The sequence below is a fragment of the Anarhichas minor genome, unplaced genomic scaffold (genome assembly GCF_050575085.1).
Source record: "Anarhichas minor isolate MPS153535 unplaced genomic scaffold, ASM5057508v1 ptg000058l, whole genome shotgun sequence".
NCBI classification, from domain to species: domain Eukaryota; kingdom Metazoa; phylum Chordata; class Actinopteri; order Perciformes; family Anarhichadidae; genus Anarhichas; species Anarhichas minor.
The window spans coordinates 12,272,845-12,298,682 of record NW_027466504.1 but is presented as its reverse complement, the minus strand read 5'-3'; the positions used below and the strand labels follow the sequence as shown (position 1 = coordinate 12,298,682).

At 39.6% G+C, this 25,838-nt stretch overlaps 5 protein-coding genes across 5 annotated transcripts; 4 read left to right on the top strand and 1 right to left on the bottom strand.

The window, feature by feature from the left end:
* Window positions 1-1,719: 1,719 nt before the first annotated feature.
* Window positions 1,720-5,041, top strand: LOC142933194 (peroxisomal N(1)-acetyl-spermine/spermidine oxidase-like). Its single transcript, XM_076077332.1, is given in 8 exon segments — window positions 1,720-1,745; window positions 2,217-2,398; window positions 2,767-2,936; window positions 3,145-3,183; window positions 3,185-3,225; window positions 3,352-3,464; window positions 4,091-4,245; window positions 4,356-5,041. Coding segments are annotated over 8 exon segments (879 nt in total). The 3' UTR covers window positions 4,509-5,041.
* A 2,984-nt stretch (window positions 5,042-8,025) lies between these two features.
* On the top strand, window positions 8,026-13,048 carry LOC142932767 (peroxisomal N(1)-acetyl-spermine/spermidine oxidase-like). The gene is made up of 10 exons (XM_076076817.1): window positions 8,026-8,244; window positions 8,779-8,955; window positions 9,209-9,339; window positions 9,494-9,681; window positions 9,968-10,146; window positions 10,518-10,687; window positions 11,661-11,746; window positions 11,860-11,972; window positions 12,133-12,287; window positions 12,398-13,048. The coding sequence occupies exons 1-10, from the start codon at window positions 8,091-8,093 to the stop codon at window positions 12,548-12,550; spliced, it is 1,506 nt and encodes a 501-aa protein (XP_075932932.1). The 5' UTR covers window positions 8,026-8,090; the 3' UTR covers window positions 12,551-13,048.
* A 1,246-nt stretch (window positions 13,049-14,294) lies between these two features.
* On the top strand, window positions 14,295-17,508 carry mtg1 (mitochondrial ribosome-associated GTPase 1). The gene is made up of 11 exons (XM_076076836.1): window positions 14,295-14,567; window positions 14,724-14,790; window positions 15,228-15,330; window positions 15,420-15,506; window positions 15,617-15,673; window positions 15,882-15,972; window positions 16,054-16,115; window positions 16,208-16,304; window positions 16,478-16,559; window positions 16,959-17,071; window positions 17,208-17,508. Exons 1-11 carry the CDS (start codon window positions 14,465-14,467, stop codon window positions 17,303-17,305), a joined length of 960 nt encoding a protein of 319 aa, XP_075932951.1. The 5' UTR covers window positions 14,295-14,464; the 3' UTR covers window positions 17,306-17,508.
* A 331-nt stretch (window positions 17,509-17,839) lies between these two features.
* Window positions 17,840-19,031, bottom strand: sprn (shadow of prion protein). Its single transcript, XM_076076688.1, has one exon. It carries the CDS (start codon window positions 19,029-19,031, stop codon window positions 18,567-18,569), a length of 465 nt encoding a protein of 154 aa, XP_075932803.1. The 3' UTR covers window positions 17,840-18,566.
* A 1,704-nt stretch (window positions 19,032-20,735) lies between these two features.
* echs1 (enoyl CoA hydratase, short chain, 1, mitochondrial) lies at window positions 20,736-25,503 on the top strand. The gene is made up of 8 exons (XM_076077008.1): window positions 20,736-20,895; window positions 21,909-22,106; window positions 22,187-22,314; window positions 22,503-22,602; window positions 22,709-22,813; window positions 23,400-23,519; window positions 23,620-23,687; window positions 23,793-25,503. Exons 1-8 carry the CDS (start codon window positions 20,805-20,807, stop codon window positions 23,856-23,858), a joined length of 876 nt encoding a protein of 291 aa, XP_075933123.1. The 5' UTR covers window positions 20,736-20,804; the 3' UTR covers window positions 23,859-25,503.
* The last annotated feature ends 335 nt before the right edge of the window (window positions 25,504-25,838 follow it).

Genomic DNA, 25,838 nt, shown 5'->3' with positions numbered 1-25,838 from the left:
ATCCAAATTTAATATGGAGCAGTCAGCCATGCCTGGAGACAACACTCATACAGCCAATGTTGTAGTAACAAACCACCCTTTTTTCAACAAGGGCAAGTAGCCACTCATCAAATAAGTCATGTGTGTTTTTTATGTACTTGTTTATACTGTAATGATGTGTACTAGTGACTGAAATTTTCAGTGGCATACTGATTGATTATGAGAAGAAATTCACAGCAGTTGAGAACGTTGCTTTTGAGATATGAACATATTTATATGTATATTTATATATATACCCTGACAGAATTGCACAGGAAGGCCAGGACTAAGACAGATGAGGAAATAATGAATGGAGGAACACTCCTCCATGAAAACAGCCAGGAAGTCACATCCAGCGAATACACCCCCTTTGAGCAGCCCTGTCAATTGGATTATTCCAGAAAATAAACTTTTTGACAAACTCAAGTTTAAGATATTTACAAATTCTTTTCAGCAAGATAATTTTCACAAATGAACACCACTTTTATGATTTTTGAGCGTGAATGCAAACGGCATCAGTAAAAAGCTAATGTTAGTCTATAAACGAACTACACAACGGTCGCATGAGCGCGAGCATACACCACGAGGCTGTGAAGGTGGAGGAGTCGGCGTGATGACGTTTTGTAGTCTCAAATAGCCAGACGTAAGCAACCGCCCTTTTAAAGACACTTAAAAGCTTCAAAATGCATGGGCGGAGTATCTACTGACGTATTATGTATTGTATAACAAAATGTTAAAATATCGTACGTTTGAGTTAATCACAGACCTTATTTCAGGCATATAACCAAAAACCCATTCAAAAGAAACAATTGACTTTGACGCTAACCCATTTCCGAGATTCTGGTGTAATTCCTGAACCACCATGTTAAGGTTATCTACAATGAGTAGCCTGTGATGACAGCAGGTGAGAGCCTTCATCGAGGACTGCTTCACAGACGAGCAGGGATGCAGCCGCACAGCTCCGCCTACTTCAACTTTGACCAAAGGAAGAAGTCCGTATAAGAAAGTAGGTAATTCAGATCCTATCGATTGTGTTGAGGTGAGGATAGCCGCCTAGCGTTTTTTGTTTGAAGCGAAGCGAGTATGGCTGCGACCGCGGACCCAAAGACCGTTATTATAGGATGCGGGATAGCAGGTATAGCAGCGGCACATCGCCTCGTTAACGCTGGATTTCGTCACGTGCGCATACTTGAAGCGACTGCGAGAAGCGGAGGAAGAATAAAAACCGACAGATTGGGTGAGCGACTGCATGTGCAATTCAAGTATACTGCTCATATCAGAAATCACACTTGACGATGTGAAATTCATATTTTGACTGTTAGTGGTGAATGTGGAGGTATGGAGGATCTGCAGGCCTAAAAAAAACACTTGGAAAAAATGCTGAGCCACAGGTTTAAGCAGGTTTAAGCAGATATACAGTGGGAACAAGTGGTTGTGTAACCGTGTAGATTCTTTTTAAAACAAATGAGAGTCTGTCACAAAGTAAAACCTGTTATCATTAATATACATTTTCTCTGTAACTACACAATTTAACCTGTTACTTGATAGGCTGCATAATAGAACCTTGGCATCATCTTTTACTCTTGAAACTTTCCCCTGTTTTCTCCAAAAATCGGGGGTTTTACATGCAACAAAAGTCCAGGGACGTTGCAGTGCTAAAGTGTCAGTTAGCTGGAGGGCCTCCTGTTGCAGGTCATATCCATGTCCTCCAACATCAACACCAGAGGGTGACAACTTTCTTTTTCTGCTATCAAGAAACAGTGTCACCCCCTAGTGTTGATGTTGGAGGACATGGATATGACCTGCAGTAAATTGAGATTTCCCCATCATTTTGTGTTATCCCTGACAGCTTTAGAGTTGCGCAACGTGCCATGTAAACTACTTTTTTGTTCTTTTATGGAATTTTTCAGGGTACTATATAGTGCATAAGTTTACACACTCAGAATTTAGACACTCAAATAAAATGGCAGACAGTAAATGTAGTGGACTATATAGTAAAGACATAGTCTCTGCTGCAGGGGGAACTCTGCTCTATTGTTCACCGAATCGCCTTCTCGTAAGGTAAAATATACTGACATAAACTGGTCCTCCTTGGGGTGCTGAAAATGAGCCTTACTGAGAAAGACAAATGTCCAAGTCCAATAGAGTGCTATACAAATCCATCTACGTAACTTTTATTTATGCCTTTTTTCTTACAGTGGCTTTGAAGACCTAATCAAGAAGTTGATGTTGGAGATCCCCACTGATGTAGTGACCTACAATCTGCCTGTTCGTTGTGTCCACTGGAACAACACAGAAAGCGGAGGAAACACTATCACGGTTGAGTGCGATGATGGGGAGAGGATCGCTGCTGATCATGTTATTGTCACAGTACCTCTAGGTAAACGTCTGCACACATACTGTACTATTGTTCATCTCAATGCATGGAATTGAATGATTGCAAATAAGACATGAGGACATCTCTCAAAGTTGAGGAGTTTATTAGTTGTGGGGTGATTATTTTGGCTATACAGTAGGGTTGGTCGATATGGATAAGATCTTCTATTCTATTCTTATCCTCTACAAATCAAATTACTTCATCACATTGATGCAAAAATAGTCCTGCTCGTTGATTTGCACCTTTGCCACAATGTTATAGTATAACCAGATATAAAGGAGTTGCCTCAGTATAAGTGGTATGGTCAAATATCTTAACCCACCTGCCCCTATTGGCATGAACTCTTTTTTTTTTTTTTTTTTTTTTTTCAGGATACCTCAAGAAGCACCATTCAACCCTGTTCTGTCCTCCTCTACCGGCACACAAGCTGAGCTCCGTCCAGAGACAAGGATTTGGAACATGCAACAAAATATATGTAGAGTTTGAATCACCGTGGTGGGATGCTGACTGTGAGATCATCTACCTGGTGTGGAAGGATGAGGTTTGTGCAGCCATGAACTACATAATACATTTAGCTTCTAAATGTTATTTCATTCTTTAAAATGGTGGTAAACACACTGTCTTGACTTTTTTTCCATCTACAAATACCGCATCATTTCTTAATAAGTATATCACTGGTAAATAAACAACACCTGATTATAAATGCACACCAACACAAACAGTCTGTTTTATATCCTTTGTCTCTTCAGGAGGATGTTTTGGAGCAAGTGTCAAACAAGTCCTGGATATAGGAAGATGTCCACATTCACTGTGCTTAAACCTTCTGAAAGGTCAGCAGCATATGAGGCACCTGAACCGTGACGGATGCTCATTCGTCCCTATTTAAAGTTTCCAGGGTAAAACATATTTAGAGAGCAAAGAAAAGTCTTGACTCCTCTTGCTAATTTAACTCTCAGATATAGCCATGTTCTCTGTGGCTGGATCGCTGGGCGCGAGTCAGAGTATATGGAGACACTTCCTGAGGAGGAGGTCAGACTTTCCATCACAGAGCTCATCCGAACATTCACAGGTGAGTCTCAACCTATAGCTGCCTCCTGATCACTAGTATGGATGAACATGGATAGAAATACTTAATTGTTTTACTTAAATGTAGAATTAAAAACTGCTTTACACACAGGAAATGCACAGAAAAGCCTGGCAAACTGAGATGTCTTGGCTGCTGTACAGAGGATAACCTCTTTGGATTGAGGAATCAATGTAGCTTCTCCTGTAGTGCCACCTTCTGGCCAAACGGTACATTTTGACTCATTAATTGTAAGACTGGCAGAGAAGTGTCTCCATTTTTAGCAATGTATGCAGTGAATGTTACAGCCTCCAGGGCCGCACATATGACTTTTAATTTTTAATTTGCCAGTTAATGTAAAAGATTGCTCTAATCTTGATGTTTAACAGGATCTCAAGATATTGTACGTTGAGATTAAAGTTCTCCTGTAATTCATGTTAAATTTGCTACTTTGGCAATTCATCCATAACTTTGTTTAACGGATTCTAAACTTAAACTGGTAGCCAGCACTAGAAAACTAAATAAAGCCAACTCCAAAGCTTTATCATCATCACATGGACAACTAGTTTAACTGTAAATAATGAGTGTTTGTGTGTGTGTGTGTGTGTGCTTGCGTGCGTGCGTGTGTTCAGGAAACCCTACCATCACCCCGAGGAGAGTCCTGCGCTCCCAGTGGTTTCATGACCCCTGGACATGTGGATCGTACAGTCACCCAGCAATAGGCTGTTCGGAACAGGACCTGGAGAACATGATGGAGCCCCTGCCTACGAAGGGATCACAGTCACAGGTACCTACATGTTCATACTGAAACACAAATGTGTGCACTGAGCATAAAGACCAATTCACACATAATTAACCAAGGTGTAAGTCTCTCTGAAACAATTTGGTCTGTTTCAGCCCCTGCAGGTGTTGTTTGCTGGGGAGGCTACTCATCCATACTACTACTCCACCGTCCATGGAGCTCTTCTCACTGGGTGGAGAGAAGCTGACAGACTCATCTCTCACTACTCCTCCATTAGTCCATGTGGCCACCCAGATCAAAAAATGTAAAAGATGAACACGCTGGATGCATAAAATCATTTTGGGTTTTCCCCCAAAATGTAGGGTAACTTTGATATTTTTCAACCTGGATACTATTTTCCCGTGTGTAACTGGCAGCAGTGAAACTGTGCTTGTGCTTGTTTTTGCCACTGAAAGGCTCAACTTGTAATTATAAGTGTTTGACAACATTATGGAAAGGACCCCACAGAGACATAACAATGTTTCCCTTACCTTTTGCTTGGTCCGGTAAAATTAATATTAATACAGGTACCGTAGATTTGAATTTATTTAATGTATTTATGATTAAATTTGTAGTGATGTTACATCCCAAGGACAATTTCTTATTGTTGTACATATTTTCTCTTTTAATATACACATGACACTTTAATAATACACTTGTTTTAACATACTCTTATTTGTTTGTTTGTTTACCATATTTTATTGTACATTTTTAATTTTACATTATGTATTTTACACCAAATCACCTAGCCAAATTCCTTGTATGTGTAACGTACTTGACAATACACAGTTTATGATTCTGATACTAGCCCACATATTTCACTTCAAGAACTCAGAATTTTTACTTAATATAACATAATGTTGAATTGGGTCACAGGATCATTGTTTTTGAGCCTCGGACCTTTTAGAATGATCTCTGTCAGGACTCACAGACCAACTATGTGTGTTTAGGAAACACCAAGGAGAGTCCTGCGCTCCCAGTGGTTATACGTGACACCTGGATTAGCACATCCAGTTGCCCGGCAAATGCCCAAACTAGTTTTCCTTGCAGAGTAAAGCTGGCAGCTGGTTGAGTCAGCATCGATGCAGAATCGCTGTTGGAGGGTTTTAAAACCCACGTATTCTCCACAGTTATTTCCTTATGGATTTAATAGGACTGTCTACCCCAGGCATGTCCAATCACGGCCCGAGGTCAGATTTTATATGGCCCGCACCTTCTGTCTTAAAATGCATTATTTATGGCCCGCCAGCACAGTCAAAACGGAATGAATAAATCATACAAATTCAACATGCAATTCCTCTTTTTACCTCATGGTGGCAGCACCACTCTGTAACTGTCTGGCTGTTTGAAATTGGCTCTGACCCTTGACCTGTCATGTTACGGCAAGTAAAAAAAAAAGGAAAGTCGATAATGAGGGCCGCCGCTTCCAGGAGAGGTGGAGATCGCAATATTTATTTCACCGAAAACCGAAACAACTGTCTGCCTAATTAGTCATGAGACTGTTGCCTTGTTTAAGGAATATAATGTAAAGAGACACTACGAGACCAAACATGCTAATGCTACAACAAGCTATCAGAGAGCGACCGAGCTAGAAAAGTGAAGCAGCTCCAAGATAACTTGGCCTCACAGCAGCGGTCCTTTTCACATGAAAACATCATCAAAGTAAGCTACCAAGTGGCCATGGTAATAGCTAAACATGACAAACCTTTTACGGAAGGTGAGTTTATCAAAGACTGTGTTATGAAAATAGCAGAAAACATAATTGCCCCGAGAAGAAGACCGAGTTCGCTAATGTTTGCCTGGCTCGTAACACTGAAGAGCTATCATCAGATACTAAGAGACAACTTGATTTGTTTCGTTAGCCTGTTTCATGTGTGTTGAACTTAAATGTTAAACAACTTTTCATTACCCTCACTAAGTCATATTTAAGATTCTTGAGGTGAGAACATTGATCGGTTTCTATGTAATTAGCTTTTAGATGGCTTGTTCTTTGTGTTATCTGACTTTCAAGATGTGAAAGAAAGGCAGAATAGTTGAGATGTGTTCACACATGAATGCTTACATTTGGTTACATTGCTATTTGATGTCATTGAAAATAAAATGATTAAATAACAATGTATGTATAGGCTACTTGTATTGTTTAAAATAATGTCAGCAGGGACTGTTGGCCCTTGGGCATTTTCACATTATCAAATCTGGCCCTCTTTGAAAGAAGTTTGGACACCCCTGTGGTAAAATAACAATGTCAGGAAGTAAAGTGACTTTTTTTATCAACCTGACAAAATTACGTTCTTGTGGGAAGAAAAGAAAAGAAAAGGCAACAATGTAACTTCTTTACATTCTAATACAATGAAAAGGCAACAATGTAACTTCTTTACATTCTAATAGAATGTAAAGAAGTTACATTGTATCAGAATGTAACTTCTTTACATTCTAATAGAATGTAAAGAAGCTACAGTGTATCAGAATGATTCTATTGAAGTTATTCCTTTTTTAAATGTTTTAGACGAGTCACTAATCACTTTAAAATAGTGATTATAGCTGATTTAACTTAGACATGAGATTGATCTTCTCATGTCACTCTCTTTATACAATGATATAAATTCATCCCCGTTTTATCTACAAGGCTACTTGTATTGTTTAAAATAATGTCAGCAGGGACTGTTGGCCCTTGGGCATTTTCACATTATCAAATCTGGCCCTCTTTGAAAAAAGTTTGGACACCCCTGGTCTACCCGAACGCAGAAATATAGAGGAAGTAGATAGGGAGAGGGTGGGAGGGGTTTTGAATTGGTGATTTATTTATTTCCGAGTGTAGCCGAAACTTACGCCTTTCTAAAACAATAACACGGATAGGAATCCGTATTCTGCACCAAGATGGCAACAACTGTATTCCTCCAACCTAGTCATCAGCACCGCATCGCGGTTTTTCATTCCTTCAGTTATAGCCTTCACAATAAAAGCCCCGAACAGATACACTGGAACACTGTTTCCCAGAGGGGATTTAAATTTACTTAGGCCCAATGCCATTGTCCCCCCTAAAGCCATAAACCCTGAACCCTGGGGGACTTACCTGACGTCACCTGTCAAATGGTTGAGTGTGAGAGGCTCAAAAGGCTTGAACTGGTGTAACGAATGGGACAGCACTTTGCTGCGACATATCACGTTACCATGATGACGTCATAACATGTTCAATTGTGAGTATTTATTTTATACGTTTTACTCCCTGGTGATTTCAATGTCTTCCAGGCTGACCTCACGCGATGAGAGGTTGTCAAATAATCCATTTACTTGTTTTTGTCAAAACAGCTTGAATAACAAAATGAAATGTTTGAATAAAGCTGTGTAATAAAGTCTGCTTGCATTCCTCTGCTTTAACCAGTAACATATACAAGATATTTACACAATTCAACACATCTCACAAGTGTTACCAGTATTCTAGCATCAAAATTATTAAAATAGACCTTGTAGTTTGGGTAGTGTACTCAAAAGAGTAGGAGTATGCAATTTTCGAGCAGGGGGCTAAAAATAGGCCTAGTAGTTAAAAGGTTAATGCGTTTTCTGTACGATCTTTTGTAATTACTGTTTATGTGTAGATCTGTCCCGGTTTTACATCACAGGCTTCGACGCTTTCACAGAAATGCAGAATTACGGAAAGTGTTCATAAATGACTCAAAATGTCTGCACGGGAGCTCTCAAACGCTCGATGATTTGACAGTGGGGCCTTCTAAAAACGAGTTTTATTTTGAAACTCTTTACAGGAAGAACTTATTCTAGTCGTCGGCCATCTATTTGCCTCAGGAAGGACTATTAACCCGAGTCAGTTGTATTGCATTAGTACAGAACCAGCTATGGCTGTGAATGCGAATGCTAAAATAGTTATTATAGGATGCGGGATAGCAGGTATAGCAGCAGCACACCGCCTCGTTAACGCTGGATTCCATCACGTGCGCATACTTGAAGCGACTGCGAGAAGCGGAGGAAGAATAAAAACTGGAAGACTGGGTGAGCGACAATATGACAACTATTTAAAATTTTGACAGCAGATTAGTTTTTTGTCGGTTTTTGCAATTCACCAAAACATATGTTCTTGCAAAGTCTTAAAGGTAACAGTGTAATATATGTTATGGTATTTCCATTGCCTCGCAGGAAGTTTTGCATAATCTCGCAATACGTTTTATTCTTTCTGATCCAAAGAGCAAAACTGAGCTCTGACAGGAGCATACAGATAAATACAGAAAAATAGAAACTGCTATAGGCCTACCACTAAAACTATTTTCAATCTGATTTTTGGGACCTTGCAGATTCAAGTATTCTTTCACCTAATTAAAAACTGTTTTGTTCTTTCTGAACTATGACCAGACCTAACTCTGTCTGCTGTAAATCATGGACTAACTGATAAGTAGAAGAGATGATTATGTTAGGGTTTTATCCTATCATAAACAAACAGCAATACAATTGCTGTCAAGGCACAAAAACAAAACGGTATATAACATGCTCCTTTCTTTTCTGCAACCGCACATTATTTTCCATCTGCAGGTGATAATATTGTTGAGATAGGAGCTAACTGGATCCATGGACCGTGCGAGGAGAACCCTGTGTTTTGTCTGGCCCGTAAGTACAGGCTCCTGGATCCAGAGGCCCTCACCCCAGAGAACCAGGCCATGGACGTCGGAGGACATCCCCCCTTTGTTCCCAACATTTTCTGCAGTTCAGGTCAAGTCAATTTCATTTATATTGCCCAATATCACAAGTTTTGTATAAATCTGCATATGTAAATCTGCATAAGCTTATTTAAACAACAACTGGAATGATAAGGTACGGTATAAAAACCCAACAAAAAATATGTATATATAATATTTATTGGCATATGTAACCAGCGTGTCATTGATTAATTACTGCTGTGTGAGAGTGTAACCTGGTGATATTTTACTAATTAGTATTCTGTGTGTTGTGTTAACGTCTTCAGGTCGGAAGCTGAATGCTGACGACATTTATTATGCTCAGGAAATGTTTGCTGAGTTGCTGAAGGAAAGTTCAGAATTTGAGAGTCAAGGAGGAGAACCCTGGGCCTGTGTGGGAGATTTCATCCGGTCAGAGGTATATGTTTTTCTCAGTGACTAAAATAACAATACGGGGGGGTTAACTACCAATATCTGAGCTATTCCAGCTCACATGGTGATAATAAACAAAATAAATTGACTGCATCTTGTAAGAATTAACAGTTTGTCTTGTTGCTTGTTGTCTGGTGCAGGTTCAACAACGAGCAGCAGAGAAGTGGAAAGATATTGATGCAACCACCAGATCTCTGCGACTGTGCATGATCAGTAACATGTTGAAGTTGGAGTGCTCTATTAATGGGGCTCACAGCATGGATGAGGTGGGCCTGGGGGCCTATGGCCTATATAAAACTCTTCCTGGACTGGACTGTACATTCCCTGGGTTCGTACTCCAACATTGCATACTGGAGCAACTATCAAATATTTAAAAAAACCTATTTCATTAAATCATTATTTTCTTCATTTTCATATTGATCATCTTATTTATAAAAGTGGCAACCTTCATGGGTCAATGCCGGCCCACCAGACTCTCGCCGGCTAGCTTCCCTCCCAGGTTTGGCTGCAGGAGGGGGGCCTCGCAGAGCATATTAGCAGTACATTATTCTGTTAATCAACTGTCTCAGCACACGTGCATGTCCGATTGACTTAAACATAATTGTCTTTCTCAGTGGCTATGAAGGTCTGGTCAAAAACTTGATGTCGGAGCTCCCCAGTGGTTTAGTAACCTACAATCAGCCTGCTCGCTGTGTCCACTGGAACAACACCGAGAAGAGAGAAAACCATCTGATGATTGAGTGCGATGAGGAGAGGATCGCTGCTGATCATGTTATTGTCACAGTACCTCTCGGTAGAATCCAACACGTACATTCACAAACAAAGTTTTCTGTTTTCCACCGAAGTGCATGAAATGTTGCGATCTTGCTACAACTCAGACATTTTTAACCACTTATGTCAAGATCACATGTTACTTGGTATTACATTTGTCAACAAATATTAGTAAATGTGTTTGTAAAAATACATTTTAGTTTCTAGTTTTAATATAAAGATTTCAATTACAGAAGATTTGATCACAGTTAAATATAATATACTGTTTACGGTGACTTTTGATGTGGTAAATAATAAAATGTACATTTCTAGTGTAGTTTTAAGCTGAGATTAGATTTAAGCTATTAAGTACTGAACAAAACCTAACTTGTTCTGTTTGCTCCGTTTGTTCAGGATACCTAAAGAAGCACCATTCAGCCCTGTTCCATCCTCCTCTCCCTCTACACAAGCTGCACTCCGTCCAGAGACTAGGTTTTGGAACAAACAATAAGATATTTGTGGAGTTTGATTCACCGTGGTGGGATGCTGACTGTGAGGTCATCTATCTTGTGTGGGAAGATGAGGTGAGACGTCAACGAATAAAGGTGTACACGTACTATAAAGTGTGTGCGTACACACTGGATTCCATTACATAATAACAATAGTAGCCTATGCAAAGAATATTTTAATTATTTAGGCATTCAAAGGAAGAGGAATCACCAAGGCTTGTTGAAACACTTAAACCTTTAACACAGACAGAGACAAATGATTATCATTTAAGAGGGAGAAACGCCAGCCAAGCACTGTGTGCCCCATAATGTCCACCAAGCACCGCTCCCCACAAACAAGTGCAGGCCGACATCCCTGCCCACTCAACCCTTCAGTCAGTCACATAGTTCTCCACAGCTGCCGGCAGCGACTTGCTCTAATCAGATTCTGAAGTCCCCCTCCCTGGCAAACAGTTTGTCCCGTAACAATACTTCATGCTGCAACTATGTTTAAATATTTTTGATTTAGTAGGAATAAACTAGATGTACATCTGACTTTAAGATGTCTCACTGTTGTATATCTTAAAATCTGATTTATCTTGCCCCGTTAAGATACAAACTACTGCTTGCATCATTTCCTCAGCTTTTTCCTCTCTCTCTCTCTTTTCCTGCTTTCCATTTGGCCAGCATGACTCCTCGCTTACCTCAGTCACATCTCATTCTCATCTTTTTCTAAAATGTGTTTATAAGAGAAAAACTGAACAGCCTTGAAAATAGAAAGTAATAGAAATGATTTAATCTTCGTATCATTAGAAATTCCTTGCCCTCCATCATCCATCATAACCCAGCATGAGGGGTCGTTTGACCAGCAGGTTTAACACATCTTGTGTCGTGTTCCAACGTCAAATCCCCAATACAGGATTTACTCTTCACAACCATACCATGTTGTCTTATTCTCCGCCCACAAATGTCCCAAAATGTTTGATGTTTATGCCACGACAGTAGTTCACAAAATGTCTAGCATATGCAAACATTTGAACTGTCTGTTTAATCTCTTGGCATGATTCAGGATGTCATGGTGGACCAGGTGCCAGATGTGCAGCGGTCCTGGATCAGGAAGTTGTGTGCCTTCACTCTGCTCAAACCCACTGAAAGGTCGACAACCACAAATGCTGAAGCTTGCCTGCGTTGTTCTTGTTGTATTCAATAGAAAATATCTGGTAAATACATTGATTGTGAATACAGTCCTGTTATGGTTTAACTTTCAGGTATGGCCATGTCCTGTGTGGTTGGATTGCTGGACACGAGTCCGAGTATATGGAGACACTGTCTGAACAAGAGGTCACACACACCGTCACCCAACTCATCCGCAGATTTACAGGTGATGCTAAATACGTCACAAGCATTGGGCAACAGTTGTCCACAGTTCAGAGTGCATTACTTCCTCCGCAGGATCTTTGTATTTTCTAAAAATGTTTCTATATAAAAGTTATTTTAGAGTGATCTCTGTCAGCACTCGCAGACTAACTGTGTGTGTTCAGGAAACCCTACCATCACCCCGAGGAGAGTCCTGCGCTCCCAGTGGTTTCATGACCCCTGGACATGTGGATCGTACAGTCACCCAGCAATAGGCTGTTCGGAACAGGACCTGGAGAACATGATGGAGCCCCTGCCTACGAAGGGATCACAGTCACAGGTACCTACATGTTCATACTGAAACACAAATGTGTGCACTGAGCATAAACACAGATTTACACTTAATTAACCAAGGTGTAAGACTCTTTGAAACTATTTGGTCTGTTTCAGCCCCTGCAGGTGTTGTTTGCTGGAGAGGCTACTCATCCATACTACTACTCCACTGTCCATGGAGCTCTTCTCACTGGGTGGAGAGAAGCTGACAGACTCATCTCTCACTACTCCTCCATTAGTCCATCTGAGCCACCGAAGTCAAAGCTTTAAAAGAATCTATGTTTCTTTGACAAAAAAAGATTGATCAGATTTATGGCTAAAATCTTTTTCAAACCGAGTTGATTCGGAGGATTGAGGAGAGCTGCTGTTTATGTAAGGCATTGCCCAGGCCAGTGAAGTAAGAGACTGCTGACCTTATGCTGTTCATTGCATTGAAACAAAAGTAATCGATACAGTAATGACATTGTCATTAAATACGTTAAGGATACAGCTTTGAAATCCTGATGAAAGGCCTCTTTGTATAGAACACAAAGAAAAAATTAAGTTTGAAGTTGCACAGTAATCCGGTTTACAAATCAACTTAATAATGATACAGTTGTTAGAATTTGTGGTGATTTGATCAAATGATTGTCTTGATTTTATGACGAATTGAAATCCATGCAGTTTTCAACTTTCTGCTTTGCTGATCTTATTTTGTTTGTTCATTGAATGAAATATCAGATTCTATTGATAAAATATATATTTTTCAAATAAACTATTTGAACAGTTCTGTCTGAAGTCAACGACTGAATGTATTCCTACATTGATGTGCAAATAAAATGATAAAGTTTCATCTTACATATGTAAAAATTATATTTTAGTGTTTGTAACTGAAACCCAGGTTCTCACATTATAATTAATTTTGAATGATATTGTTGTGGCAAAATGACGAGAAGAGACGGCGAATTGAAGTTGCAACCCAGTGTTTTAATAAGCACAAGCCAACATATGAGTTCAGCAAATCCAAACAAATCCAATGTATTACTTTTCACAGATTACTTTTATAGTCAAAACTCACCCCCCTTAAGTCACTTCCCACCAATCAAACCAGTGGGTTGAACACAAACAGCACCCTGGTCTCTTCACTATGTCACGCTCTCATGTCCTCGTTTGGGTCGAGATAACCTTTTCGCAGAACACACGATTCGTGTACGGGAAATGTTTGGACACACATTGGAGTGATAGATTACAATTTGTCTGGCGTGCCTTAATCTCTTCCTAAGAATGTTTTTATGAAACATGTGTTCAGTTCAATCCTAAATTATATGATGATTTTCTTCAACAATATCATGAAACATACTTGGCCATAGAAAGAGGGTTTGGACTGGAGAACCTTAAATAAGTATTGATTTAATTAATATAAACTTAACTTTACAAGCCAACGCTGCACAGTGAGACCTCACTGACACAAATTTCCCCCACAAATGATTTTGTCAGAAAAAGGTTTTGCAAGCACAAAATCCATATTTATGTTGGATTTTAAAAGGTAAAAGCCATCACCAAGAACAGAACAAGGTTGATCTTGGGAAACATCATACTGTATGAAATGTTTTCCTTTAAATAGGCTAGTAACTATCTTATGTGATCCAAAGGTATGGAATAAAGGAAATTAATCTGAGATTTTTATGTAACCTTGGGTGAGGAATTTTGACAGCACATGTTACTTGAAATAAACGAGACCAATAAATAAGAAAATAAGAATTGTCAAGGGCTAACTAAGTGGTACTCAGGCCAACCCTCCAGCAGAGTAGGTTCACCTTGATGTTGGTAGGCAGCCGCCATTAATGGTAAAAGAAGACTAACAGAGACGTGGTGTTTTATCATTTGATAGCATCAACTCATTACAAAGGCGGGTATTTAGCTCCTGCGCGATACAGGTTCAAGAAATAGTCATTAAGTGATAAGTAGTTCATTTTTATTTTGTCCTGCAGATGGCAGTGTTGCAAAAAGAAAACAGAAGAAGAAGAAGAAGAAGAAGTCACCGGAACGATGTTGTTTGACGGCAGATTCGAGTCGGAATGTAAACAGTGAAGCACACCATCAAAATGTCCAGCAGCAAGATGCTTTGTCGCTAGTCGGTCAAAACACGACTTCCATTAACACAGACAAAAGCCAGACGCGGTCATACGTAGATGAACAGCAGCCATGAAACTGTACCACGCGCTCTGCAATGTCGGCAAGTTCAGGACTGTTTTTGACTTTGGTGGACGGGAAGTGGCTCACTGGTTCCCCGGACACATGGCTAAAGGTGACAACTTTGCTTTAAGTTATCTCCAGAGTATATCAAATCATGCATTTGGAATATACGTGTGTGTGCGCGTGTGTAAAGCAATCGTTCCTGTATGTAATATAAGTTACTGGTCACATATTTGCTATAATAATAGTTTCAACTGACCGTTTGCAGGACTCAAGCAGATGAGAGCCAGCCTCAAGAGTGTCGACTGCATCATAGAAATCCACGATGCCAGAATATCCTTTATTGTTGACTGCATTAACGTCCGAATATAGCAGCGCAAAGTGGCATCCTACTTTTGATTACATGTGTAAATGAAATATCGTTATGTCATCGCTTGAATGTAATAACTAACCACAACTAATAACATTGAGAGAAAATTACAAAACAAATCATAAAGGTGTGATCAGGATAAAGATTGTTCTAGGTGCCACAATCTTCACATTAAAATGATTCTGTTGTATAAGAGAGAGCAGAGAAAAAAAATCACCTTTTTGATTCAATACTGATCTTAATACAACAATCAGGAAAGCGTAGATTAAAAGCCATAGGGGGGGACACAGGGATCATTGAGATATCTTTTCTTAACTTCAGTTAAAGATCCTAGCATTGTACATCTTTTCACTGGAGAGGTGAAAGCAGAACAGTTTGATTTGTCTTTAACATTGTGGACATCCCCTTCTCTGGAAGAAACCCTGCCTTTCAGGAGACGCTCGATGTCAGACCCCACCTGCTAATTCTAAACAAGATGGACCTTGCCGATCTGTCCAACCAGCAGGTCAACAGCCTTGCTGCTATTGTCACAGAGCCACACGTCGTTTTTATAAATCACTTACATAAAATCTCATCTTTACATTTGCCCCACAGAGAATCCTGAAGAAGCTCGAAAAAAAGGGGGTGACGAATGTTCTCTTCACAGACTGTTTGAAACAGAGAGATGACAACGTCAAAAAGGTAAAAGTCATCTTCACCGAATACTCAACATTTGACTGTTTTCAAACAGCAGATATAAAATATAAAATGATGAGCATGCATGTGCAAATCGTTCCTGTTTTTTTCTGTAGTTGGTGCCGATGGTGGTGGAAATCATTGAGAGCAAACCACGCTTTAACAGAGATGAGGTATGCTTACTCCAGACAGTTTAATAATGTATTTTGGTGTCAACTTTGAGAGTAGTACGCATGTTACATCTGTCAGGGCGATCTGGCGTAGAAACCGTGTTCCATATGGAACCATTTATTTCCAGTCTTTTCCTCAGTATTCTTATTTTTAAGGTATTGGAGGCCAATATGTTGGCTGTGCTCTAACCTTGTCATGTAAATCTTTCAGAATACAAATTATTGCCTGATGGTGATTGGAGTGCCCAACGTAGGGAAGTCATCTCTTATTAACTCCCTGAGAAGAACAAACCTGAAAAAAGGTTTGTGTAATAAAGTAGTTGATAGTTGTTGGACGTTGATTCGGTGTAATCATCTCCTCAGTAATAAAGATTTGGTTTCAGGTCGTGCATCTCGAGTAGGTGGGGAGCCAGGTATAACTAAAGCGGTCCTGACTAGAATTCAGGTGAGTGTCGATCACATGTTTGTCACTGTGTATGTTCGTGTGTTCATGGGTTCATAGTGTTGCAAAGTATTTGTATCTGTCTTTGTCCTCAGGTGTGTCAACGACCCGTAATGCACCTGTTGGACACACCGGGAGTCTTGCCTCCTAAGATTGAGAGTGTTGAAACGGGCATGAAGCTGGCTTTATGTGGTGAGCAGAACAGGATTATTGCTCTTTTCTTTGACCAACATAACGATTACTGTCATTTAAGAAACAACATGTGGAAACATTGTCGTGCTGTGTTTAATTGCTGTCACAATTGTCTGTATATGCAATTTTTCCTATGTGCTCAACAAATATTTAAATGCATTTTCCTTCTCCAGGAACTATTCTGGACCATTTAGTGGGTGAAGACATTATCGCTGACTACTTACTCTATTCTTTGAACAGGCTTGGGATATTCAGGTATGATTTACTGAACTTTTATATGGTCAGTGTGTAAAATTACACATATGATAATATTGTGTAAATAATGTAGTGCTTCTGAAATTATTTTATACATATACAATTAGGGTTACAGACTCTCCACCTCCCTTCCTTTCTTATTTTAAGTGTCATTTATTTGCCAAAAAAGAGACAAACTGCGCAATAAACAAAGATTAATTAGATTGATAGCAATATTTAATCTTATTTTAATTTCTATAGATGTCACGATGATAGTTGTGTAGAGAAAATCTGATATTGTGACAGCCCTACTTCACATTACTGTGAATGTTTATTCCGTGTGTGTGTGTGTGTGTGTGTGTGTGTGTGTGTGTGTGTGTGTGTGTGTGTGTGTGTGTGTGTGTGTGTGTGTGTATGCAGTTATGTGGAAAAATACAACCTCCAAGAGCCAAGCGATGACATCCAGTATGTCCTCAAACGCATTGCTGTAAAACTTGGAAAGACGCAACGGGTCAAAGCCATTACTGGAGTGGGTAAGAAAGTGCTGTTCCTACAGATGCTCCTGCTACATATAGTATAAGTCATTAGATATCTCTCAGTTTAATTGGGTTAAAGGAATAATAAAAGATATGTCTCATAATGAACATCTTTGTTCCTCGTCTTCCTCAGGAAATATCACCATCACTGTTCCAAACTACACAGCAGCAGCTTATGATTTCATAAGAACCTTCAGGAAAGGAGAGCTGGGACAAGTAATGCTGGACTGACCTCAGACATTTTAATGCAGACAACCAGAGACTTGTTTCTAGGTTTTACCTGTTTGCCCTCAACCTGGAAGGACTTATATTTAACCACTAAAGGGTGTCGGTCTATGACCTCATGCTTTTGACATTTTGGGGACATGATGCAGTCTGTTTCTGGATGATGTACAAAGCACTGGATCCTTTGCAAATAAAATGATTCAACTTGATTCGAGTAAGACATTTTTTCTCAGCTTTGGTTGTAGAATACATGACGCAGATATCTGGAACGGTGTAAACAGGATATTTATTAGCATAAAGACAGTGAAAACAAATATTTTATTTATACGTGTTGTAGCATTTAATAGAGTGCACTTATTGATATGGAACAGTCTGTTGCTCCTGAGTGTCTACTGCAGGTAAAACGAATGATGGACAGACCATCAGAGGCATGAATAACAGTGAGAGCAGCAGTTTGTTTGCTAGCCTCCATCCCAGCAATGACGTGGTTCACACACAGGTCTGAGAAATACATTTTCAAGTGTTATAAAAGGGCACAGACATTTGATATGATTGTGGAAATACAGTTAAATACAGTTAAACTTTCTCAATGGACAATACACATCAACTCTCATTTGCCTTGTCTTCTGGTTGAGAATCATCTTTATGGCAATTGACAGCAGTGACTACAACTATGGTCACAAAGGACAGAGGGTGTATGGTGTCCTGTAAAAGACCCCTGAGGTTATTTTGTGATTTGTGATATTGGGCTATATAAATAGAATTTACTTGACTAGAATAAATAAATCCAGTCTTGAAGTTAAGTTTTGCAGAAGTAAAGGAGAAAAAAAACATTGGTTGAGGTTACAAATTGCCATTTCCTTTTTGAAATTGGCAGCCTGTGGTTTAATTATACTCTTTATGAAGTCTATTGATTTTTCTGTTAAAACATTTTCAAAATTGGATCTAAGAATCAAGCTTTAGGGAAGGAAACAAATTGTTCTTGAGCTCAGACACAATATCTCTTCGCACACCGTTTTGACTAAGACGTGGCCTTGTATTGACGAAATGTCACATTAAATACTATGTTGGTAATGTACATTTGTCTGTTGGTATAGATGATTATGTGTAAAAACATACAGTACAGAGTTTTTTGTAATTGTTGTGTCCTTCCACCACTGGTCTTTCCAGTGCAGGTTCCAGGCCAGTCCTGCACATTATAGTCAGATCCAGGACACTCAATCCTAGACTGAATCAGGAATTTATCCTCGAAAAATAAGCTAAACATCTACAGTATATTGTCCAGTAAAAGCCCATATTTGGGCCAAAATGTTGCAATAATGATAGACACCAGTTGAGCGAGAGAAGATCCATTTTGTGTTGAGCCTGACATTTGTGCATCAAAGTAATTGGTCCTGTTGTAGTAATCCAGATCGTCGTCTGCGTTGCTGCGGCGGTAGGCAGAGGCGTACCATTTATCAGCTGACAATGCCACTGCTGCCACTGCTGCCCCTGCTGCCGCTGCTGCTGCCACCCTCACTGGGGAGGACCGCCCTACCGACCTGTAGCGAGAGCGGGGCCCCCCGTAGGCTCCTCCTCGGTAACTCCCCGCATTGGAGCTCCGGGAGTGGGAACCTCGAGAGGAGCCCCGGGAACCTCCACGACCGCCCTTGGACAGCACCGGCTCACAAAGGAAAGCAGAAAGCAGCAGGCAAGTCCAGCATGTCGCGAGCACCTGGTTCATTCCTGACATCTGGGCAGAAATTAGAGAGAAATTATCCATTTATCTTGAGTATGTAGCTTTAAAACAGAGACTTTAAAATTCAGAAACATCACCCTGAACTGGTGTGACATAATATGATCTCAACAGCACTCGGATTACTAAATGTGACATCTTGTATAGCGTTCAGTATTTCTGTTTAGTAAAGACACATTTCTATGTTGCAGATTGCCCCTCTCCATTAAAGTAGGTCAGTTTAAAAATAAAAATGCTCACCAGAGAACATTGCTTATAGCTTTTGACATATACATGAAGTAACATTCCTTTTATGGATGATTATGGAAAATGGAAAACGATGATATATGCTTGTTAAAACCAAATAGGCCATTATCGTTATTATTGAGTTCTAACGGAATCTTGGCAGTCGTCTTTCATTATTTCACGTACGATGATATCAATAAAACGTTTTGAAAATGCATTCATACATGATGTTCATTTCACGGTATTCTCATAAATTAGCCTTTACGCTACTAGAGTAGCCTGCAGGAACTACACTACAGTTTAAAAATAAATTAATTGTATTTATATACACCCACGTCCGCGTTAACCAGTATATCATACTGGTTGCTGCTTACCTTATTTTTGTGTTTTTATCCGTGCCTATGTTTTGGCTCTCGGAGGATGAAAGATGAAAAGGGATTGTCACGGACGATGCAGGCTCGTTCATGGAGATGACTGCGAGAACGCGCAGCGCATTCACACAGGCACATCTCGAGAGCATCAAATACTGTGATACAGTCAGATGAGTCAATAGCTTCATATACTCTTATTCTGGATTAAAGACCTTTGATATTACTTTTTTGTGTGTACTGACTGATTTATTTATGCGTCTCCTTTAATTAGATAATCAGGTTAACTTCAAGATAAAATGTTGCTAACGTTGTTATATTTGGTTTCTCCCGGACACTATAAAGAAAGGGCCAGCTGTTGATGACCATAATCAATAACTTAATAGCATTCTCACTTAATAGCATTCTCATATGTTGTGGTTAACACCTACTTTACCAAATATGTGTATTTGTTCATTCTATCAAAATGTTCGGATGGCTTTTAAATTATGCATGATATATACTTTAACACTTTACCAGGTATTCTAGCATAAGGCTATTGAGATAATCTTATAATAATGTATACAATTATTCAATTTTAGCAGGATGTATATTAGACAAATATAAATAATATGTAATAAATATTATCTGAATTATTTACCCAATAAAAATCAATAAAATGTTAAAGTAACGCATACAAAGCATATTTTATATAAATTCATTAAAAGTGAAGAAGGAGGTAAGCCTGGCTCTGCTCTCTGCAGACTCTGATAACCATGCAGCGTTAAGACGAATGAAAGGTAAACATGTAAAGTCTCTCACTAGAGCTTATGAAGAACTGAAAATGAATGATGATTATCATGGTGATGGTGATTATGATGACCCTTAAAGCTACTGTGGAAGAGCGCAGTCTTATCACTATTTCTATTAATTATTTATTTTTGCCTTGTTTGTTAAGAGGTGTGTATTGTAGTTATGGTACTTTGCATTGATGCTTGTAAATTAATTATCTTCAATAACAAAAAACAACCTAATCGAAACAAAGCATACTCCGCGGACACCAGGTGGCGGTAACGCGAGTTTGTTAAAACATGCTCATGAGAAAACACCAACAAAGAAGAAGAAGCAAACCCAAGGAGCTTCCGGCGATATTGAAGCCGAGCAAGTCCACTGACCACAGCCTGCCGTCCTCACCGTCATGGCTTTCCTCTGCAGAAGTGCGGCTTCACTCCTGAAGTCCTCGAGAGCAGCTCCGTCTGTCCTGTCTGCTGTCCGCCACTACAGCCCAGGTGTGTGTTCAAATACCTGTCCGTGGTCGTGTTGCAGGAACAAGTGTCCCCGTTACAATGTCAAGCCTGCGTCACTGAATGTGAACGTGTGCGACGCCTGTGAAGCACACCGCTCGCTGGCTAAGTTTGTTATTTTATTCATCTGTGTTTACTAGTGTTGACTTTGCACTTCAGAACGTTTCAAGATCATGTTGTTGACACGAGGATCGTTACCGTGTAAAGGGAAATTCCACCCAAAAATGGATTTTAAAGTTGTGGTTTCTATAACTTTGCACAGCCCAGACACATCTAATGAATTTTAGCATGTTTAATATGTCTTATTTATGGATTGCAGACATACACAAAATTCTACGGGATAACGTGAAAACGCTTATTTCTAACGTGGTCCCAAGATGTCAAAAGATAAAATGCATAAAACTAAACAATAATATTCTGAAATCCAAAATTATTTCACTATTAAATAAAATACGAAACGCCCAAACTAAACCACCTAAGTATAACGAGGACATATGGTTCTGTTATAAAGTCATTAAACATATTATTACAAAACAAAGAGTCTACTGCAGAGAGCAGTGATGATTTCAGATCAAAGACAAATCCTGGAGCTGCTCTGCAGCAGTCAGATGTGATCCTTCACCCTTTCTTAAATGATTAACTAAGACTCGCACCACTCTAGTGATCATCACCTGGTTGAAAGTCTACACTGCTCAAGTTAACAGAACAGTGACACACGTGCACTGGAATATATGCAGGTCTAGAAATGCTTTAATTTACAAAAGTCTTTCATATTTTTCTTTTGCTCGCCTTTGGAAGTAATGTTAGTTATAATGTGTCGTTGTCTCATAAAGCTCATGTGTTGCATTATTGATCGATACTGCTGGGAAGTACTGAAAAACAGTGATATAATAATAAGTGATTTAAGGCCATATTGTCCCTGCTGGTTTTCCCATCAGTGTTTCCAGCATAACTATGAAACGGGTATTAATTCTTCTTAATTCTATCTCTTCATGCAGGTGGTCAGTATGAGTATATTTTGGTGGAAAAGCGAGGTGAGAAGAGCGATGTGGGTTTCATCCAGTTGAACCGGCCCAAGGCTCTCAACGCGCTGTGTGACGGGCTGATGAGGGAGGTGGGACAGGCCCTGGATGTCTTCGAAGCTGACGGCGATGTCGGAGCGATCGTCATCACCGGCAGTGAAAAGGCCTTTGCTGGTGAGGGAACAGAGTGTGTGTTTTCTGGGTTTGTTTACAATGAGATATCAGTAGTGAGCTCAACTTTTAGTGTTTTTCAGCGGGAGCGGACATTAAAGAGATGCAGAATCGAACTTTCCAGGAGTGTTACGGTGGAAACTTCCTGGCTCATTGGAATAAAGTGTCCACAGTGAGGAAGCCTGTGATTGCCGCTGTCAATGGATTTGCTGTGAGTGTCTTTTTTTTTTTTTAAAGTTCATTTATCTTTTTCATTTTGAGCGCTTGTGGGAAGCAAGAAGAGAATGACTTTAGAAAACTGTATATCCAGTATTTTCTCAGTTCAGGATGCACCAAATATAAACGAGGTATGAATCAATGAAGAGTCACTGTTTCCTACTATATATTCTGTTGCTTCAGCTCGGTGGCGGCTGTGAGCTGGCGATGATGTGTGACATCATCTACGCTGGAGAGAAGGCGCAGTTCGGCCAACCAGAGATCCTGTTGGGGACCATTCCTGGTAAAGACTCATTAGTATCCGCTTTCCTTCCTGTTCAGACTTTGCTTCCTTATACCAAGGTTACCAGATTCTTGCTTAGGAGTTCATGATGTCTGTCTACCTGCAGGGGCGGGTGGCACCCAGCGGCTGACCCGGGCGGTGGGCAAATCCCTGGCTATGGAGATGGTACTCACAGGAGACCGAATTAATGCACAAAATGCCCAGCAATCAGGTAACAGTGTTTGAAAGTACATTTACTTGTATAAGTATCGCACTTAACTACAATTCTGAGGCACTTATGCTTGACTGAGTTACTTTATTTTTAAAGTGACTTTTTTACGAGAGAAAAGGAAATGCACCCAGCATCTTTCTTCTGAGGGTTAAGTTAGGGTTTGTTTTAGCCGTGTCTGTCCATCCAAAACTTTATGTTTCGGACACACACACACTATCATGACAAAAAACGAAACGCCCATTTGTGGGAGCAGATGGGCCGGACACACGCTGAATGTTGCGTGTGCCTTTTATTACCGTACGCAGATTGAGTGGTGACAAGCTGATCTATAAAAAGTAGGAAGCAGACATTCTCCGTTTGGTGCTCATGGTGAAAAAAACGATGTAAAACAAATGTATAGTTGCCCAAATAGATAATACAAAGCAAAGAAGTGGTGCTAGTCTACCGTACAACGGTGGTTAGTGCGGTGATATGTTGAAACATTTAAACACACGCCCACATTAGACTCTACCAGTGTGTGTACCTAATAAACTGATGTCTTTATATATTTAGTATACTTAATTCAGTAGCCTTTTCTGTTTCTCAGGTTTGGTGAGTAAAATTTATCCGGTGGACCAGTTGGTGTCTGAAGCCGTTAAATGTGGCGAGAAAATTGCCGCCAACTCCAAACTGGTCTCTGCTATGGCTAAAGAGGCTGTTAATGCAGGTGTGTACATTTTGTTTCTATTAATATGTTGAATATCCTTAAACCTACTAAGCTGAATGCATTTTAACTCGTTTGACTTGTTTCCTCCGTGTGATTGCAGCTTTTGAACTGACTTTGGCTGAGGGTAATCGTTTGGAAAAGCGCTTATTCCACTCTACCTTTGCTACCGTGAGTAGAAGAGCCCAACTGAAAGGGAGTGACGGGGGGGGGGGTTGGCTCTGAGTTTTGACAGTCCAGTCATGATGTGTGTGTGTGTCTGGTTTTCCCCCGCAGGATGATCGTAAAGAAGGCATGAGCGCATTTGTTGAGAAGAGGAAGGCCAGTTTCCAGGATAATTAGAAAAGAGCAGACCAGGAGCTCGACCAAGAACACTCATCTGCAATAACTTGAATTGAATTGAATTGAATTGAAAAAAAACTGATTGTAGTGGAACAAACAAGTGTGAGTGATTGCAGTGAAGCTCTACCTGCTGAGGTTTGATATCAAATGCATTTGCAGTCTGAACACATGAGTGCTGGAGTGTTTGTATGTGAATACTGTGTGATAACTCTGCCAGTGTGTAAAAGGTGGAATTAGTACTTGGACTGACTTTTCATTTTCACTATCAAATGTTTGTCTGCATTTTGTAGGCGGCTTATTTCTCTGTACATTTTACAAATCAATCTCTCAAATGGTTTTCAGTACAGTAGCTGAGGCATGAACAACAATACAGCGCAAACATTTCACCCTCGTCCAGTCACAAGAGGTTCCTCGAATCCATCTATCTTGGATTACTTTAGTGTTCACGGAGCTCACTCTCTGTTTCTAAAGGCGTTTAGCCTCTTGCATGGTCAATATTTCAAACCGCTCTTTGAGGTTTGTCCCGGGTAAACTCCCTTTATTTCCCAATTTTGTTTTAGAAAATATTATTGAAAAGCAACTTTTTCAAAAGCTGAAAGTGCACGGTGTTTAACTGGGACCCATTCTGGCCTCCATGTACATGCTGTCACTAGATTATCAGGGTCAACATGTGTTTAGATATACTTATCTGGCATTTTACCCTTTTTTATTGATAGATGGTGTAGAATGGAACCATGTGTAGAAACCACTTTACTATCTGGACATGCATGTCATGTTAAAAAAAAGTTATAGTATAAAAGTTGTATAATAGGATGTGAAAAAAGGCAAGACGCAGTATAGTACATTATCGTATTGTATATTTTAAAAAGTTATGATGGCCTCTTTGTTTTACCTTATATTGTACTTTTCATGGAATACTAAACGGACATATTTAGGGCATACTATACATTTTCATTACACTATTATTTAATGGAAGTAGCATTAAAGACATTCGAATCTTCCTTTCCACACATTTCTAATATTAGGTGATACAAATAATTGCATATAATTCACATTGTCACTCAGAAATGTCCTGGTTTCAGAGGCTGATCTCTTTTAAACAAACATTTCAGTAAATAATGTCAGCTACACATCTGAAACTGAGAAAACCTGACTCAAGTTACAAGTGGATTCAGTTCACCCAGCATTCAATCGATGTGTCAGCCTACTTCACATCACTAGATGGGGCTCTTCTTCTGTTACTCAAAGGCACAGAAACTGGTCACGATGAATTCAGTGGGAGTGTGGTAGACTCGTACCTGGTAGTAGGTTGGTATCTGTAATGTAAACACCTGAGCTCCAGGGCATTGCTCTGCTCCTCTACAACATTCAAGTGAATATGATTGGTGTTGAATAAAAGCAGGGGTGAAATCCAATGACCTTTGCGGATGTAATGTCATAAATGGGGGCGGGACAATCTTCAAACAGGAAGTACCCCTTGTGAAGCCCACTCAAAGGGCAATGACAAAAGATTTAAACAAAATCAATGTTAAATCTGTCGCAAATAAATCAATGTAGCCTACCTGATTGTTATCAAATGACATGTTGGAATTGCATCAAATGATGCAATAAAATTGTGAAAATGTATTAAACGTATTTCAAGCAATCTCTCGTCATCCCACTTCAGGACATGTTTCTATAGTGGGGTTAATATACATTAAGAAAATGTATTGTAGCTGTAATGCAGCAACTGTATTTGTTTAGCGATCAAATTCAAAACCATGTCATGATTGGTCAGTTAGCTTAGCCTACTGCTTAACAAATAGCTATCCAGATAAGTCAAATAATCACACTGACATCAAAAATAACATGGCTTATTTGTTTACATACCAGTTACTTGTGTGCCTAAATAATAATATGAATAGATTTCTAAATGCAGTGTATTTGCCTATAACAAAAGCTGACCTTAGAAATGTTACATTTATGACTTCCTTACATGTT

Bases quoted from the DNA above. Each gene is read 5' to 3' on its own strand.
- mtg1 (XM_076076836.1), top strand. From the start codon at position 14,465: ATGAAACTGTACCACGCGCTCTGCAATGTCGGCAAGTTCAGGACTGTT. The intron at 14,568-14,723 runs GTGACAACTTTG...GACCGTTTGCAG, and splicing joins CCCCGGACACATGGCTAAAG to GACTCAAGCAGATGAGAGCC. The intron at 15,973-16,053 runs GTTTGTGTAATA...ATTTGGTTTCAG, and splicing joins AAGAACAAACCTGAAAAAAG to GTCGTGCATCTCGAGTAGGT.
- sprn (XM_076076688.1), bottom strand. From the start codon at position 19,031: ATGTCAGGAATGAACCAGGTGCTCGCGACATGCTGGACTTGCCTGCTG.
- LOC142932767 (XM_076076817.1), top strand. From the start codon at position 8,091: ATGGCTGTGAATGCGAATGCTAAAATAGTTATTATAGGATGCGGGATA. The intron at 11,973-12,132 runs GTGATGCTAAAT...GTGTGTGTTCAG, and splicing joins ACTCATCCGCAGATTTACAG to GAAACCCTACCATCACCCCG. The intron at 12,288-12,397 runs GTACCTACATGT...GGTCTGTTTCAG, and splicing joins CGAAGGGATCACAGTCACAG to CCCCTGCAGGTGTTGTTTGC.
- echs1 (XM_076077008.1), top strand. From the start codon at position 20,805: ATGGCTTTCCTCTGCAGAAGTGCGGCTTCACTCCTGAAGTCCTCGAGA. The intron at 22,107-22,186 runs GTGAGGGAACAG...AGTGTTTTTCAG, and splicing joins CAGTGAAAAGGCCTTTGCTG to CGGGAGCGGACATTAAAGAG. The intron at 23,688-23,792 runs GTGAGTAGAAGA...TTTCCCCCGCAG, and splicing joins TCCACTCTACCTTTGCTACC to GATGATCGTAAAGAAGGCAT.